We start from the raw sequence: 16,022 nt of genomic DNA, 5'->3' as shown, positions 1-16,022 counted from the left end.
TAATAATAATAATAATAATAATAATAATAATAATAATTTATTTATTTATATATATATCGCTCCATCTCCCCGAGGGGACCCAGAGCGTTTCTCAAGTAACATCACAAAACATACAGAGTAAAAACAACATAACCATAAGATAAACAAACAAAATATAAGCATAAAAATTGTCACCATAACACACATATTAAAAAGTAATGGGGGGGGGGGGTAAAGCAAGAGAGGGAGGAAGGATGCAATGAGTGCAGTATGAAGAAAATGACGCTTCTGCCTCTTCTCTTTCTGCTTTGTGCTTCGGTACTGGGTTGCCCTGTGCCTCAAGCCTCTAGTGAGGAGTCAGGGATGAGTTGCCTCTGGAGACTTTTCAGAGTTGTGAGCAGGAGAGTTGTGAGCAGAGTTGTGAGCAGACCCAAATCTGGATATAGACTTAGCCTTAAAGCCAGGGGTACCAGAGGAGGATGGAAATGTAGCAACACCTCAGTCTGCAGAGGCAGAGCAGGAGCAAACTCATGGTAGGGGTTTGCCTCCACTCTGTAATCAACCACCAGCTGCTCCTGAGCAGACCCCCCAGCTCACCTGAAACACCAAAAAAGCAGAGGAAACAGAGGCTAAGTTTTGCTTTAAAGGAAAGGCATAGAAGTGCTCATTTAGCTGCAAGGGAGCAGCAGAGAGGAACTGCAGAAGTGCAGTCAGGATGCAGAACATAGCTTGCTGGCTTATAGGGCTGGATAGAGTCATTCTGAAGATCCAAAAAGACATTTAAAAACTTCTGAATTTTGCCTTCCGAAGCAGTCTTGAACCATGCAAGAAAGGTGGGAGGGGCAAATCCGAATTTGAACCACTCCATTCTCCTCCAGGGCACTTTTTCTGAACTTTTTGACTATTTAGGTGGGGAAATGGTAATGGTTGACCTTCTGATGCAGGTACTTTGCCTTCTCTATAAAATGATTCTAAACTTCTCCATTGGCAAAATTCATAATTATAGCCCCTAGACCTGCCCCCAACATATACATAGGGTCAACTTATACTTGAATACATATGGTAGTACATTACCTGAATCAGAGGCCAGTAATATTCTGAGGAAAACTACTTTCTGGTCCACATGCTTTTCCAAGACAAGGAAGAAGGGTCCAGATTAAGTGGATTTGCATCAATTTTTTCTGCAATTAAATTCTTATAGTATCTTTAATGAGTACCTTATATGAAACTAATGGCCTTATTTTTCCTATGCAAACCATTCACCTCCATATTTTCTTTTTAAGGGTTTCATGGATATTGACTTGGAGAAATTCAGGACAAATGGAGCAAACGTGACTGGATTCCAGTTGGTGAATGATACTGATACCATCCCAGCTAAGATTATGCAACAGTGGAAAAACAATGATGCCAGGGAACAACCCCGTGTTGACTGGAAGAAGCCAAAGGCAAGTGGTACTGAAAACCATTTGTTGGAGGTAGCATTGATGCTGCTCTCTTGTTACATACTGACACTTTGGAATCATACACTTAAGCATCCAGTTTTCATGCCAATCACAATGATCTTGTTCAAGTGAGGTTAAGCTGTAAAACATAGCATTCCTCTTGTAAATCTAAATAAGGAACCCATATGTGATAAAAAATAAATAGTGTAGTGGCTGGAATCCTGTTTCAGCTATTTGATGAAGGGGTCAAATATACATGACAGGAACAGCAAGGCTGATCCAGTCACTGAGCAGGCTTGGGGTCTGGTAGGGTGCTAGATGACATCTGCATGGTTCAGTGGTTTCAGTACTTCTGGACTCCCTCCCCCTTGCCTTCACCCTGTTTATTCAGCCTTAGCAGTGATAATCAGGCAAGAAACTGAAGGTGGTGGTTGCCCAGTGCCTGTAGCAATGTCAGCCAAAGCAATGAAGTGACATGAAAAAGTGATTGGAGGAAAAGAGGAATTTCTCCCTCCTTTTCCTCCTCCCTTCTCTGATAACCTCCTTTTCTCGCCAGTGTCACTACAGGCACCATTGCCATTTTTATATCCGATGGTAATCTCTAAGACCAGAACATTGGGGAAAGATAAGTGTCAAGCAGGATGGCTGTGTGACCAGCTGTGTGATACAGGACTGTGTTAAAGTTAATATATGACAAAGCTGTGTTAAGCACCCCTCTCCCACATTAAGGCAAATGGACCCTATGCATCATGTCCATCATGCCACAGAATCCATTTGCCCTCAAATCAACTCATGTTGATGGCCCCATATTTATTTATATTTATCCTGGTCAACCTCCCCACTAACTTGATGAAAACATCATTCATCTAGGCTTGGATCATCTGCAGAGTAGACATCTTTCTCCACAAACTGGAGAAGGGTGGAAGAAATTATGAGTGTGGTAATAGTGTCAAAACAGTAAGTAAATAGTGACTGTCAATACAAAATGCAAAAACCTAGATTTATTCCATAACTGTTTCCAGTTTGCATCTAGATTTAGAATACCCCTGCCCGCCACAAATAATGACAGATCAAGAAGTGTTAACCTGATGCATCTACCCCCTTCAACTCCCAGAGGGCAGAGAGATATTTTTTTTTCCCTTGAATTCAAGCAATCTGGATGGGAATGGGCACAGCAGAATTCCTCAAAAGCCCAATAAGGATACATAGGGTTTCTCAACCAAGGCACCCTAGAATCCTGATATACTGCAAAACGTTGCCAGTGGTTTTGTCAAGAGATCAAGATGAGGGGGCGGGAACAATTTTCAAGGTGTAATTATATTTCCCTGGGAACTTAAAAGTATTTCTGAAGAGCAACAAGGTTGAGGATGGCTGGGCTTTATTTTGCATTTTATGAATTATATTCTAACTAACAAGAATGTCTTAACAAGGTCAGACTGTAATATCTAAAACTGAAATTAAATATTGAAAGGGGGAAATAGCCTTCAAAGTTTTAATTAAGCTGTGAATGATAAGCAGCTATATTGCCATGGCTTCATTTACATAAAATACCGAGTGACTCAAATCACAATAAGGACACAAAAGGAATAGCATTTACCACAAGTTTCAAAACCTCATTCAAATATTCCTTAAATTACCAAAGAGTATGACTCTATCTTGTTGAGATACCCCAACAATTTGATACCAATAGTGGTGAAATGGTCATTGAGACTGTCACCCTTGGAATCTGTCTTGAAACAGAAGGTTCCTGAACAAACATGAATTTCCAAGATCAAGCCTAATGGTCAGCACACATCTTTCCTTTTATTTTTCTAGTACACATCTGCTCTTACATATGATGGAGTTCGGGTTATGGCAGAAGCTTTTCAGAGTCTCAGGAAACAGCGAATTGACATCTCCCGTCGTGGGAATGCTGGAGATTGTCTAGCAAATCCTGCTGTTCCCTGGGGACAAGGGATTGACATCCAGCGAGCTCTGCAACAGGTAAGAAGATAACCTGGACTGTGAGATCCAATCTTGTTTTAAATGAACAGTGATTAACTACTTGTTCAAAATCGCAATTTATTGTTTTTCTTGAGTAACACTGGATTGATGCAATCATTAATTTATGGACTGTCATCTGAAAACATCTGTGTCTTGAGATAAGTGATGGATTAGTTGCTTCTGCTGCTAACTGCCATCAAATTGACTTGATTTCAGTTTGATACAAGGAGAGCTACATTGCATGTTGGGATTTTTTTCTGTCAATAAAAAGTAACACATCTCAGATAAGACCACATCCCCACTCGCTGTACACCAATGGCTCCCAAACTTTGGTCCTCAATGTGTTTTTGGGTTTCCGCTCTCAGAATTCTTCACTATTGGGACTTCTGAGAACTTAAGTCCATAACACCTAGAAGACCAAAGTACACAATTTAAAAACTTGTCATTAAACATTGACAAACCCCAGTTAGGTACTGTGGAATCCTGGGATTTGCAGGTTTACCAGAGCCTGATTGAAATTCTAATTGCACTTCCTGTAACTTTATATGAGGACATTACCATGGCAATTAAAGTAGACTGCAGGATTATAATTATGGAATTAATGGCCCCCAGGTAAAATCCCTTCTTCCATGACCTACTTGGTTGTCTGTTGTAACTGAATATTCAAGTTCAGATATTATACTGGAAAATTATATTTGCTTTACTTCTATTAACCTTTGATTTACTTTATGTTTATTATTTGACACTCTGTGGCTCCATCTACACTATCATATAATGCTGTTTCATAATGCAGTTTAATGGCACTGGACTGCATTATATGAGTCTGCACAGCCATATAATACTATTAAACTTCAGTAAGAAAAATCAGTCCTTACTAGAAGCAAAACAAATACATTTTTTCCAGTGCAATATCTGAACTTATTCAGTTACAACAGACAACCAAGTAGGTCATGGAAGAAGGAATTTTACCTAGGGCCCATTCAATACATAATTATAATCCTACAGTCTACTTTAATGAAACTGCATTATATGTCAGTGTAGTTGGGGCAGAAATTCTTAATGTGCTAATAAGATTCCAACATATTGTGATAACTATCTGAGTTCACAAAGGTAACTCAAAGTAACTTTACTATTTCCATTATCTTATTAATTAGCAATGATTACTGCACTGTCAGGTCTAAATGTGTGGGAAATTATCAGTCTTCCCCAAGTTGGCACTTCCACATGGGGTAGGCAGTACCTTTCATCATCTCTATCAGCATGAATACTGGTGAAGATGTTATGTGCTTCACAAGACCATCTCCAAATTTGATACAGGAATATCTTTTGTATCTTACATAGTTTGAAACCTTTGCATAAAGACAAAAACCTTAACATTTATAATAAATATTGAATGGATTTTCAATGTCTGTATTGCATGAAGGTGCGCTTTGAAGGACTGACTGGTAATGTCCAGTTTAATGAGAAAGGACATCGGACCAATTATACCCTTCATGTGATGGAAATGAAAGCAGATGGGATCAAAAAGGTAAAAGTTTACTTTGTTTCTGAAAATAGAAGGGTGAAAACTTAAAACTTGAACTTGTGATTTTGCAGGGTGGGATGATGGTTCAAAGTTAGGAGTAAAAAAAGTTACTGAATAACATTAGAATCTCTTTGAGAGCTTTCATTCCCGGAATTAGTCATTCATTATTGATTTTTGTGACCTATTTGTGCTTTTCCAAACTAGCAGAGAGTAAACTGTCTACAATAATCCCGCATCCTTTGTAGGGGTTAGGGGCACAGGACCCCTGTGAAAGTGGGAGAACTGTGAATATATCTCCCCCCACCTCAGTCCAAATACACACACACACACAAATCTACCTATACTGGTGGGGCTGGTGAGTTCATCAGTGCATGCGTTCCCTCACATGCTTACTCACTCACTCATTGGTGGGGAAGGAGATAAGGGAACAGGAGGAGGGAGGGTACACACATGCCTATTTAGATGAGGGGAAGTGGGATAAGATGGAAGCAGGAGGAAACTTACTATTAGAAATGGCATAGGGCAGCAGTGAAAATGACAGCAAGTAAACCTAAAGCTAAACCACAAATGTGGAGGGACAGTGGTATCTGGGACAGTGTCCTACATATTATCTATAATTCCAGATTAATCTGTGTTTTACTTTTGAAATACATATATGAATACACACACACACACATAATGACTGGAACACGTTTAAAGAGCCAACAACTATATACTATCCTCCAAAAAGTGTGAATTCTGGTTTGTACGTAAGCTTCTATCCATACATTAATCTCAGGGCCCTTCCAGACAGGTCTTATATTCCAGGATTTGATCCCAGGTTTTCTTTTTATCCCAGATTATCTGGCAGTTCAGACTCATATAATCCAGTTTAAGGCAGAAAACCTGGCATCAGATGCTGGGATATAGGGCCTGTCTGGAAGGTCCCTTAGAGAGGCATTTGAGAGTAGGACCTGACAAAATGAAGGGGACCTAGTAGCTAGGTAGGACTAACATTTCATTCACTGAGGGGAGCTTTGCATCCCTCAAAATGTTGTTAGACTGCAATTCAATGAAGCTCTAGCCATTATTGTCAAGCTCTCCCCCAACAACAACATTTGGAAAGCTATAGATTTTCCAACCCAGAATTATTCTAAAGATTGAATCCCTTAGGTATCCTCCAGTGAAAATGTTTCATAAACTATTAAAAGCATAGTTATTGAAAAATACAAATCATGTTAGGTGCCATTTCAGTAACCAACTGTGTCTGTATAGATGATATAAATATAACTATAAATTATATACCTTTATGGATGTCACCATAGAGATATTATATAATTGACTCCAATGATACCAAGTTGATAAAAAAATTAAGAATAAAAGATGACCAAGAATGTTCTCTGGAGGTATTGTGCATGTTTTTCTTATTAGGCATAGAGGTCTTTTATTCAAACCCTAGGTTGTACAAAGACACCTAGGCACATGCACCAAATCAAAATTGTTCCCCATAGGCTCAATGTGTTGGGGGGGGGGGGGGTTGGGGGGGTGTTTTTTGTAAGGGTTACTTGAAAGGGAATAGCTTTCTGAGATCTTCTGGTGGAATGTGGACCTATCAACTCCCAACATTTGTCAGTGCTTGACACTGAACCATGAAACAATCAGGGCCTCTTCAAAAATACCATTCAACTCATGATTTTATATTGGGGTGGGGAACCAAAGGCTGTTGCTGAATTAAAATCCCCATGCTGCCTGTGATTAGTCTGAATGAGAATACTGGAGACATTTTAAGGGACACAGATTTTTTGCTTCTAGTTTTAAATTCCCATAACATCAATAGACAAGACAGACACAACTCTAATGTCATGGTAGATATTGGAAATTAAACAAATACTTTTTTGACATGCATAATGGTTTTTGTGCAGGAACCTCTGAATGACAGGAACAAACGCTAGAACTATAAGGGACATTATTATTACTAGTACTACTACTACTACTGTCATAACCATCATAATCATCATCTGATATACCTTTCCCCATGAATTAAATTGTAACTATTTCCAGAAATCCTAAAGGGCTGGTTTATTTTTCCCAGTGTTTTGCACTGCATTTTCTCATATTTAGAGAAATTGTTTTATTATCTCTTTCTCATTATCAGATAGGTTACTGGAATGAAGATGAAAAACTTGTTCCTACAGTCACAGATCAACAAGGTTCAAATGAAACCACAACTCTTCAGAACAGAACTTATATTGTTACAACTATTCTAGTAAGTGTTGCAATGCCAGTAACATAATACATCTCAAATAAATTGAATGGCAAGACTTTGATTCTCTCTTCCATTTTATTGTTGATGCGTGCCTTCAATTTGTTTCCAATTTATGAAGGCTTTAAAGTCTCTATCTAATATAATTTACAAAACTAATTCAGCAAGATTTAGTATTTAAAATAAGGCACCTTGGGACTTGCTAAGTAGGTTTAATAATCAGATTCTCAAAACCAAAGAGTTTGTCGTGGAATTAAGTTACTTTTCAGCTTGTAACTGCCATAGCTACAATTCACTGCCAAATTATTCCACTCAGCTGTACTGTAACTCTCTGTTAGGGGTGTTCAATTTTTTTCATTAGTTGTTGTAAGTCATCTCAATTTTTTAAAATTTGTACTTGTGACACACTATCTGATGTGTGGGCATGGCCTATGCAAAAAACTTAAGAATCAAAACTAACCCCATACTTTTTCAATTGCATTTTGAAATATCTGAAGCTACCAAAGTCAGTTTTATTTCAGCATAAGGAAATAAAAGGCTGACTTTCCTGCTTAAATTAAAAAAGAGACATAGAAAACACAGAATTCTGGGAAATGTAGTTCGGGAAGGCAAGGAGCCTTATGCCAGAAAATTCAAAAGACCCTGCCCTAAACTACATTTCCCAAAAATCTGTTCAACATCAGAAAGTTCCAATCAGGATAGGGGAGAGCTATTTTCCCTCCAGGGCAGCAACCAGGCAGAGTTTCAATACATTGTTGAATCTGCAAAGAGGAGGACTGACTGATTCTTCTTGTAAAGAAATCTCTGTGCTGGGTTGGGAAGAAATCCCTAAATGGAAGTTCTATGGGTTGATATGAGAGACATTGAATGAGATAGCTGTTGTGGCTTTTTAAAAAACACGTTTTTGTAAAAAAATATATTAAAAATTCCCTAAAATCAGTTGATGTAGGAATATTTCTGAAAGTTGAAGGTGGGGGGGGGGGGCTTCACCCTACTAGCTTTAAAATGAGGCAGAAAGGAGCCTCTGAAATTTCCCCACTTGCGCAATTACTATAATTAAAAAGTAACATTTTGTTACTCTCATTATAGTATCGAAAGTTTTATTATAACTATACTTTTGAAACACTTTTGAAACAAAACACCAGTGCCCTGTAATTTTGTAATGACCTCTGAAACATTTTTTTAATCAATCACACATGTCTACTGTCTACCACTAGGATATTTTATCACCCGCCATGGCTAATGCTGGATGTTTACTGTCTATACTTGTGCACCACTATGATCCCTGGTTTTGAAGTCAAATAGAAGTATGTGTCATGTGCTTGACAGGAAGAAGGAATAGACATGAGTTATGTCCCTAACAAAACTGTTCAAGGATAGATAAAACTCCCATCTTGTTTTTATCTAGCAGAAAATGCATTTATTATTCTCCTAACATGCTGCCAGAAGGATGAAAGATAAGAACAAAAGAATCTGGAGGTGCTATTGGAGGTAGCTGAGAGGCTCCAAATCGCATTCCAGGATATTGTGCTAGCTTTGAACACATCAATTGTTTGAGTAGAATTATGTAGTTCAGGCACATAGAACTTTGTTCTTATTTTGCTTCTTCTTTTGAAGTTTCTGTTGTGATAATGTTAATCTTTTTTCCATCACGAGATACATGGCACCCATAGTTCTCCCTTTCCATCAACTTAATGGAGGACATTATAGTCCATGTGTTGCTAGAATATATTGTATGCTAGAATAAGAGTGCTGGTGATTTTGCCTTTTTCTAGCTTTATGCAACAAGATGTGTATTTCCAAAAAACTAAAACATGGATTTGTTCTTGTTCCTTTTCTCCTAGGAAGCCCCGTATGTCATGAATAAGAAAAGCAAAGAGAAGCTGGAAGGAAATCTGAAGTATGAAGGCTATTGTGTAGAATTGGCTGCTGAGATTGCAAAACATGTTGGTTACAACTACAGTTTGCAGATTGTTAAAGATGGGAAATATGGAGCCCGAGATCCTGAGACTAAATTGTGGAATGGCATGGTTGGGGAACTCGTATACGGAGTAAGTCTCCAGCTCTGAAAATCATAATATTTAGTTTTGCAGGGACATCCTCAAATTTATAATTTAATAGAGATTGACTGGAAATTTCAGATTAGTTTGTCTAAAGTCACTTGTCACTTTCATCCAGTTGCCACATTGCTGATTTTCATTGACTAATAACACCAAGGCCAATATTAAAATCTGGGTGATTCAGTCTCGTGCCACTAATGATACTGTACAGCTGGCAAATAGCCACTTGAGTTGAACTATTTTCAGTCAAGCGAAATTATCTATGGCAGTCATTTGTTAGTAGAAAAGAAGCTCCATCTGGAAATAATAGCCAGGCATCATGCCAGCTGGAAATTCTCCTCTCCTGGTTTCAGAGTGAGGAATTACGGAATTGAGATATCACAACTTCTAGGTTGTTACATTGTATGAAGAATTATCCCAACAGATTTCTTAGGAAATGATGACAGTTACTACATATTACTAAAAAAAAAAAAAAAACATAACCAAAAATCATACTTGCCTTTACCAATCAGATATTTTAGATGCTAAATAAAAGCAGGAGTGAAACAAGGGAAATAGGTATCATAACAAAATGAAATTCTTATATTTCAAGCTTTGCAAATTTGACTTATTGCCTTTGTTTTAAAAAAGTTTACAGCAGAAAATTGGTAGCATAGACATACAGACAGATATATCTGAAAAGAAAATACAGTATTATTTATTGCATAATAATAATAATAATAATAATAATAACCCACTTTGATAACCAGCTCTTTATACATTCTAGAATGTGAGCCTTGCGGATCTTCAAAACATACATCTCAAACTGATCTCTTTTCTTTTCAGAGAGCGGATGTGGCTGTTGCACCATTAACCATAACTCTAGTGCGAGAAGAAGTCATAGACTTTTCCAAACCATTTATGAGCCTTGGCATATCCATCATGATTAAAAAACCACAGAAGTCCAAGCCCGGGGTCTTTTCCTTTCTGGATCCCTTAGCTTATGAAATTTGGATGTGTATAGTTTTTGCCTACATCGGAGTAAGTGTCGTTCTCTTCCTGGTCAGTCGCTTCAGCCCTTATGAGTGGCATAATGAAGAGCTTGAAGAAGGTCGTGACCAGCCAGCTAATGACCAAACAAATGAATTTGGGATATTTAACAGTCTGTGGTTCTCCTTGGGAGCTTTCATGCAACAGGGATGTGATATCTCTCCAAGGTTAGTCATTTTCTTCAAATCTACGATTTAATGTGGGACAGAAGTGTCTCCGCAAATGTTATGAGATATTGTTTCTCTTCTGTACTTTCTGCTTCTAGTAGAAAATCTAAAGCCAGCCTTGATATATTAATTGATTGTAGCCCAGTTCATTGGTCAGGTACCTCAGAACAAAGCTTGCTATATTGCCATTTTCAAAAGAGTTTATTATTTGGTCTAAGCAGTTGTTTTAACAACTGCAAACTTTCTTCATTTTTCCCTTTCTTATGGTTTTTCATGTTATAAGAAAATAAGTGCCAGCTAGACAACAGTTCTTATTTTGTATGCACAATTTGAAATACTCAAGACATATGTTGTGCTTATGGCATACAAATTTGTATACTCCACGTTTCATTCATACAGCTGCTTAAGATGGAATTCAACTGAGTAGTATAGCTTCCTCATGCATATTTTACCTTCATATATCAGTCTGAGGTCCTGTTCCCCCAGCTGTATAAAATCCACATTGAACTGGATTATATAGCAGTGTGGACTCAGATAATCCGGTTCAAAGCAGATATTGTGGATTATCTGCCTTTATACTCTGGTTTATATAGCTGTGTGAAGGGGTCCTAAATATCTATATACTGTACATTAAAATTAATAATCTGGTCAATTTTCTAGCAACATGTCATAGTCATCATCGTTTTATTTATTAATCACCTCTCCTCATGGCTAAAGGTGTGGTACAACATATGCCCCATCTATGCTGCCATATAATGTAGTTTCAAACTACATTGTGTGGTAGTGTAGATGGGGCCATGATTAAAATGTATAGATAAAATAAAACCATAAAAGACATAGCAGAAAGCTTAAAACACCAATACTCATACAATGTAAATTTAAAATTCATAATTTTCAATTGATTGGATAGACCTGTCAGAAAAGATAGGTATTTAATTGTGTTTTAAATGTTGTTAGCTCATTTAACTGCCAAAATCTCTTTTAGCAGGTCATTCCACAGTTTGACATAAATGAAACATTCTTAAAAAATTTGTTCTTGTTATTTTCTAACATGATGCATATGACACTTTTAAAAAAATCAAAATATAGTTCACCATTCCACAGACAATATCATCTAAAAACCGACTGAGAAGAGAGGACAAAAGGAGGTGAGAGAAATGGAAGCAAGTGTAGAAGAAAGAGTGGACAGTTATTTTAGTTACTTCTGCACTGAATTTTCAATACAGTTCTGGTGTAACAGGAAAAAATGGGGCAGCTATTTCAAGAAACAGGAAAATGAGCAATCTCACAAGAGTTGTGAGCACTGACCTTTGAACCACCTATTGGTTTATGGCATCCCCATGACTTTCATAGAGTTTTCTTTGGCATGAAATACCCAGAGGTAGTTTTGCAATTGCTTCCTCTGAAGTTTAGCATACAACACTTGGTATTCATTGCTGGGCTCCCATCAAAGATCAAGCTTTCGTGAGAACCCAATAGGCTTTGCTTAGCTTCCATGATCAGACTGGATTTGGTGACTTTGGATTTGGTGACTTATTTGCAATCATGTCCTTTTAAAAAATGACTAAGGTACAACTAATCCATACTACAATTGTAGCTTTGCAAAGAAAAGCCTCACTCCTTCTATGGTATAATTTTCAGTTTCTAGTTATTCTTATACTCATGGAGTCTGGCCTCACCAAATGGTAGGACAAGAAGGTTTTTGGTTCCAGTGTTGCCACATGCTCAGTTTTCGCTTTGGGGGGTAATAATCACATTGATGGAAGGAAAGAGTGTGTTTCTGGAAAAATGGCCATACAGTCCAGAAAACTCACCACAATGCAGTGATTCCGGCCATGAAAGCCTTCAACAACACATAGAAAGAGTGTGTGTTTACAATAGATCAGTGCTTGTAGCATTCAGATGAATTTTTTGTTGTTTTGCTTTGTTTTTTGGTTCTAAAAACTTATTTTCGAGGAAAAGTGTCAACAAGGTGTTATCTTCAAAAGAAACTGAATTTTAGCAGTGGCCACAGGAGTGTGTTTAATAATAGCTGTAACTACCATAACCGCTTTTTCAAAAGTTGTTTTTGGCGACACAGCTTTTTCTTCTGTTCCAGCATAAAAAGATAAAAAGAAATCATTATATGCAAGACAATGTGAACAGGAGTCCAGAAACTATTTTCTCAGTATGTCCTAAAGATGCTACATAATTCCTTTATGTCTTTCAATGCTTTAGAAAAAGTAATTTTCCAAGCTTTGAGAATCAGGTGTGCATTTGTTGAACATTTTTTGTTCCTAGGATGTCAAAATCAACCATTGGCTCAGTATGAATGGAAGTGAACTATACATTTGCTTTGAGAGCAGAAGAAAACAGGGGGCTAAAGGAGACATTTACATGAACGCATGTTGCTATTGGTGCCCAACTAGGAGTAAGGCTCTGACCATATGCCTTGGTTATGAGCTGTTTGTTTTCTGCTAGGCAGATTATTCATGAGAGACCAAGCAATGCAGAAACAAAAACCTTGGAACCATTTGGACAGCTGTAACATTTCTGAGACTAATGGACTTTAAAAGGTCAGTGTCTGATTACTGATCCAGAGAGATCTAGTATCTTGTGCTCATTAAAGTTCTTGTCAGGACAGAGCACCAGCGGAGTAGGGGGAAAATAAGCCTCTACATTCTGTCTTTATCTTAGCCACATGTGCTAGTATTTGAGTATTGTGATAATAGGAAATTAACATGGTAATTTCTAATATAAGAACTAGCAGTTGTAAAGCAGAGATAGAAGAATTTAAACTTGCTAAATGGATGACCAAAAATAATCTAGGCTTCAGAACAAGCCTGTGATAACTAACTAATGGAAATCTTCAAATGTATGCATCTCCACTGCAATCCAATACACATCTATTGATAAGTCCCTTAGTTGGCATTGTCAAGTAAAACATGGTGTAACATGTATGTGTATTGGTGTGTCTGTATGTATAATATATGTATAATGTATTTGTTTAGTTTGATATTTCAGCAGTTGTAATGTCCAATGATAAATTCAGACACAGGACACATTTATGTGGTGTGTGATTCAATCAGCCCCACAGCAACAAAGCACCATGTAAGGCTGATCCAGATTAAACTGGGACAAAGCCACTCAACACAGTTTTACCCCAGATTAACCTAACTTGGGGGAAACCTCAAATCCTGAAGCAGGATTCAGGTTCTCCCCTGCATTAGAGACAGTTTAGACAACTCAAAAACATCTATCCTGTGTTCAGGAAACCCAGGGACATGGGATGGCTATCCCCTCCCATCCTTCCCCTTGTGACATGAATACCTACCATATTCTCAAAGGTGAAACAGACTTCTGACAGGTTTCATGACTCATAAGGGAAGAAGAAAAAGAAGGGTAGTGAATCCCCAAGAGTATAATGGGGGTGCAATTAGGGACCCTGCCCAACAGCACCAAACCTTCCCTTTTGGGCCACAGGTTCCAGCTGAATTTTAGAATCAGCGTAGAACTGCACACATAGTCCTCTCAATAACTGTAGCAAGAACAGGGTTCATGCTGTTTTTGTGGAGATACCACACACATGTTGAAATAACAGAATAACACCCCCCCCCCATGTGCAGATACATGAGAGAGAGAGAGAGAAGCACTTGACAAACAGAACTGAAAAATATGTATTGATTTAAATATTTCAGCTTTTGCCTTCTTCAGTTGACAAAGGCCCCTTCTACACTGCTATATAATCCAGATTATCTGCTTTGAACTGTATTATATGAGTCTACACTGTCATATAATTCAGTTCAAAGTAGATAATCTGGATTTTCTATGGAAGTGTAGAAAGGGACAAAAATGAAACTATGGTTAACCGCATTCTTACTGCATGCAGAACAAATCAGGGATTTATTTATTGTGTCATCAGCAACCATACCATTGTGTTACAATTCTAACAGAACAAAACAAACACACAGATTAAAAAGAAAAAGAAAAAAAGAAAAAACACACAGATTTTGCAAACTTTGTAGTTGGTTAAATGTCCCCTGACCAGCATCTGGCCACCTGGAGTGCCTCCGGTGTTGCCGCAAGAAGGTCCCTCACTGTGCATACGGCAGGGCCCAGGGTGCACCGCAGCAGGTGGTCTGTGGCCCGCCCTTCTCCACACTCGCATGCCGAGGACTCCACCCTGTACCCCCACCTCTTAAGATTGGCTCCGCATCTCGCGGTGCCAGAGCGCAGTCTGTTCAGCGCCCTCCAAGTTGCCCAGTTCTCCGTGTGCCCAGGGGGGAGTCCCTCATCTGGTATCACCCATGGATTGAGGTGCTGGGTCAGGGCCAAATCAGGGAGAAGTGTTGTTAGTATGCTTTTTAATTCAAGAAGGATACAGTTAATAATTGAAGATGCATATATTTATTGAAGCAATTACCAGGCAAAACATAAAAATGCACACCAAGGGCATAAAATGGCTCATATTTCATCTCTGGTCCTGTCTACACTGCTATATAATCCAGATTATCAAAGTAGTTAATCCACATTATCTACTTTGACCTGGATTATATGAGTCTACAGTGCCATATAATCTAATTCAAAGCAGACAATCTGGATTTTATATGGCAGTATAGAAGGGGCCTTAGATAAAGTCCAAAGCCAAAGCCAAATCAGACCACTTTGGTTCAGTTTTAGTGCTTTCTGTTCTGTGTGAAACAACAACAAACAAACTTTATTTATATCCCATTACATCTCTCCTGGGGACTTGGGGCAGTTTCCAACATAGATGGCAACCAAAGCTAGAACTTGTAGCAATTTGGATTCAGAACACAGATACTGGAGGAAAGCAGAACAAAAAAAGCATCATTTAGATTTGTTGTCTTTGAAAACACCCAAGAGGAAGGGGTGTGTGTGGTTGAATGATTGACAGGTCTGCCTTCTAATTCTAATTCTGTTTAATCACTGTGCTATTGAGAGGGATTGTGTGACTTTGATTAAGTTATGATTACTGCTTCCTTCCTCTTTTCTGGGTCAAAAGAAATGATGAATATGGAAAAAGGAAATAAAGAGATAGGGATGCATCTACCCCATGGAATTAGTGTAATTTAATGCCACTTTAACTGTTACATCTCTAGTTATGGAAGCATAGCAGATGCAGTTTGGTAAGACACTCACAGAGAAGGGTACAGATTTGGTGGAACTATAAGTCCCATGATTCTATAGTATTCAGCCCTGGGAGTTAAAGTGGTGTCAAATTGTAATAATTTTACAGTGTCAATGCACCCTAGGAGAGCTTTGGAGTCGTTGTCATGCCTTAATTAACGGATGATGAAAATGTGATTCATGGACCTTCACCAGAATGGAAACCTTCAGAAACAAGAAGTCATATTTTAAATAGGCTTTATGGCTGCCGCCACGCTTCCCCCCCCCCCTCCCACACACACACATGCACACTCACACTCACACACATGGGCAAACTTGTGGGGAGGTATCTGATTGCCTATTTATTCTGCCATTTTGTTAGAATAATGTTAGAATATGTTAACCCAGGAGAGGTAACTTTGCAGAATATTGGTTTTAGACTCACACAAGTCCAGAAATCCTCTGCTTTAAGTGATGGAGGATGGTAAG

At 38.2% G+C, this 16,022-nt stretch overlaps 1 protein-coding gene across 7 annotated transcripts in view; it reads left to right on the top strand.

Annotated features, from left to right (window-relative positions):
* GRIA1 (glutamate ionotropic receptor AMPA type subunit 1) overlaps positions 1-16,022 on the top strand; it is a 280,772-nt gene that overhangs the window by 200,413 nt on the left and 64,337 nt on the right. For all 7 annotated transcript variants that reach the window (XM_060765501.2, XM_060765502.2, XM_060765500.2 and 4 more), the window contains 6 exons: positions 1,263-1,424; positions 3,237-3,404; positions 4,828-4,932; positions 7,064-7,174; positions 9,016-9,222; positions 10,057-10,427. In XM_060765501.2, the coding sequence (XP_060621484.1) occupies positions 1,263-1,424; positions 3,237-3,404; positions 4,828-4,932; positions 7,064-7,174; positions 9,016-9,222; positions 10,057-10,427 (1,124 nt within the window). The remainder of the gene's footprint in view (positions 1-1,262; positions 1,425-3,236; positions 3,405-4,827; positions 4,933-7,063; positions 7,175-9,015; positions 9,223-10,056; positions 10,428-16,022) is intronic.

Source organism: Anolis sagrei, chromosome 2 (assembly GCF_037176765.1).
Source record: "Anolis sagrei isolate rAnoSag1 chromosome 2, rAnoSag1.mat, whole genome shotgun sequence".
NCBI classification, from domain to species: domain Eukaryota; kingdom Metazoa; phylum Chordata; class Lepidosauria; order Squamata; family Dactyloidae; genus Anolis; species Anolis sagrei.
This window is presented reverse-complemented; position numbering and strand designations above follow the sequence as displayed.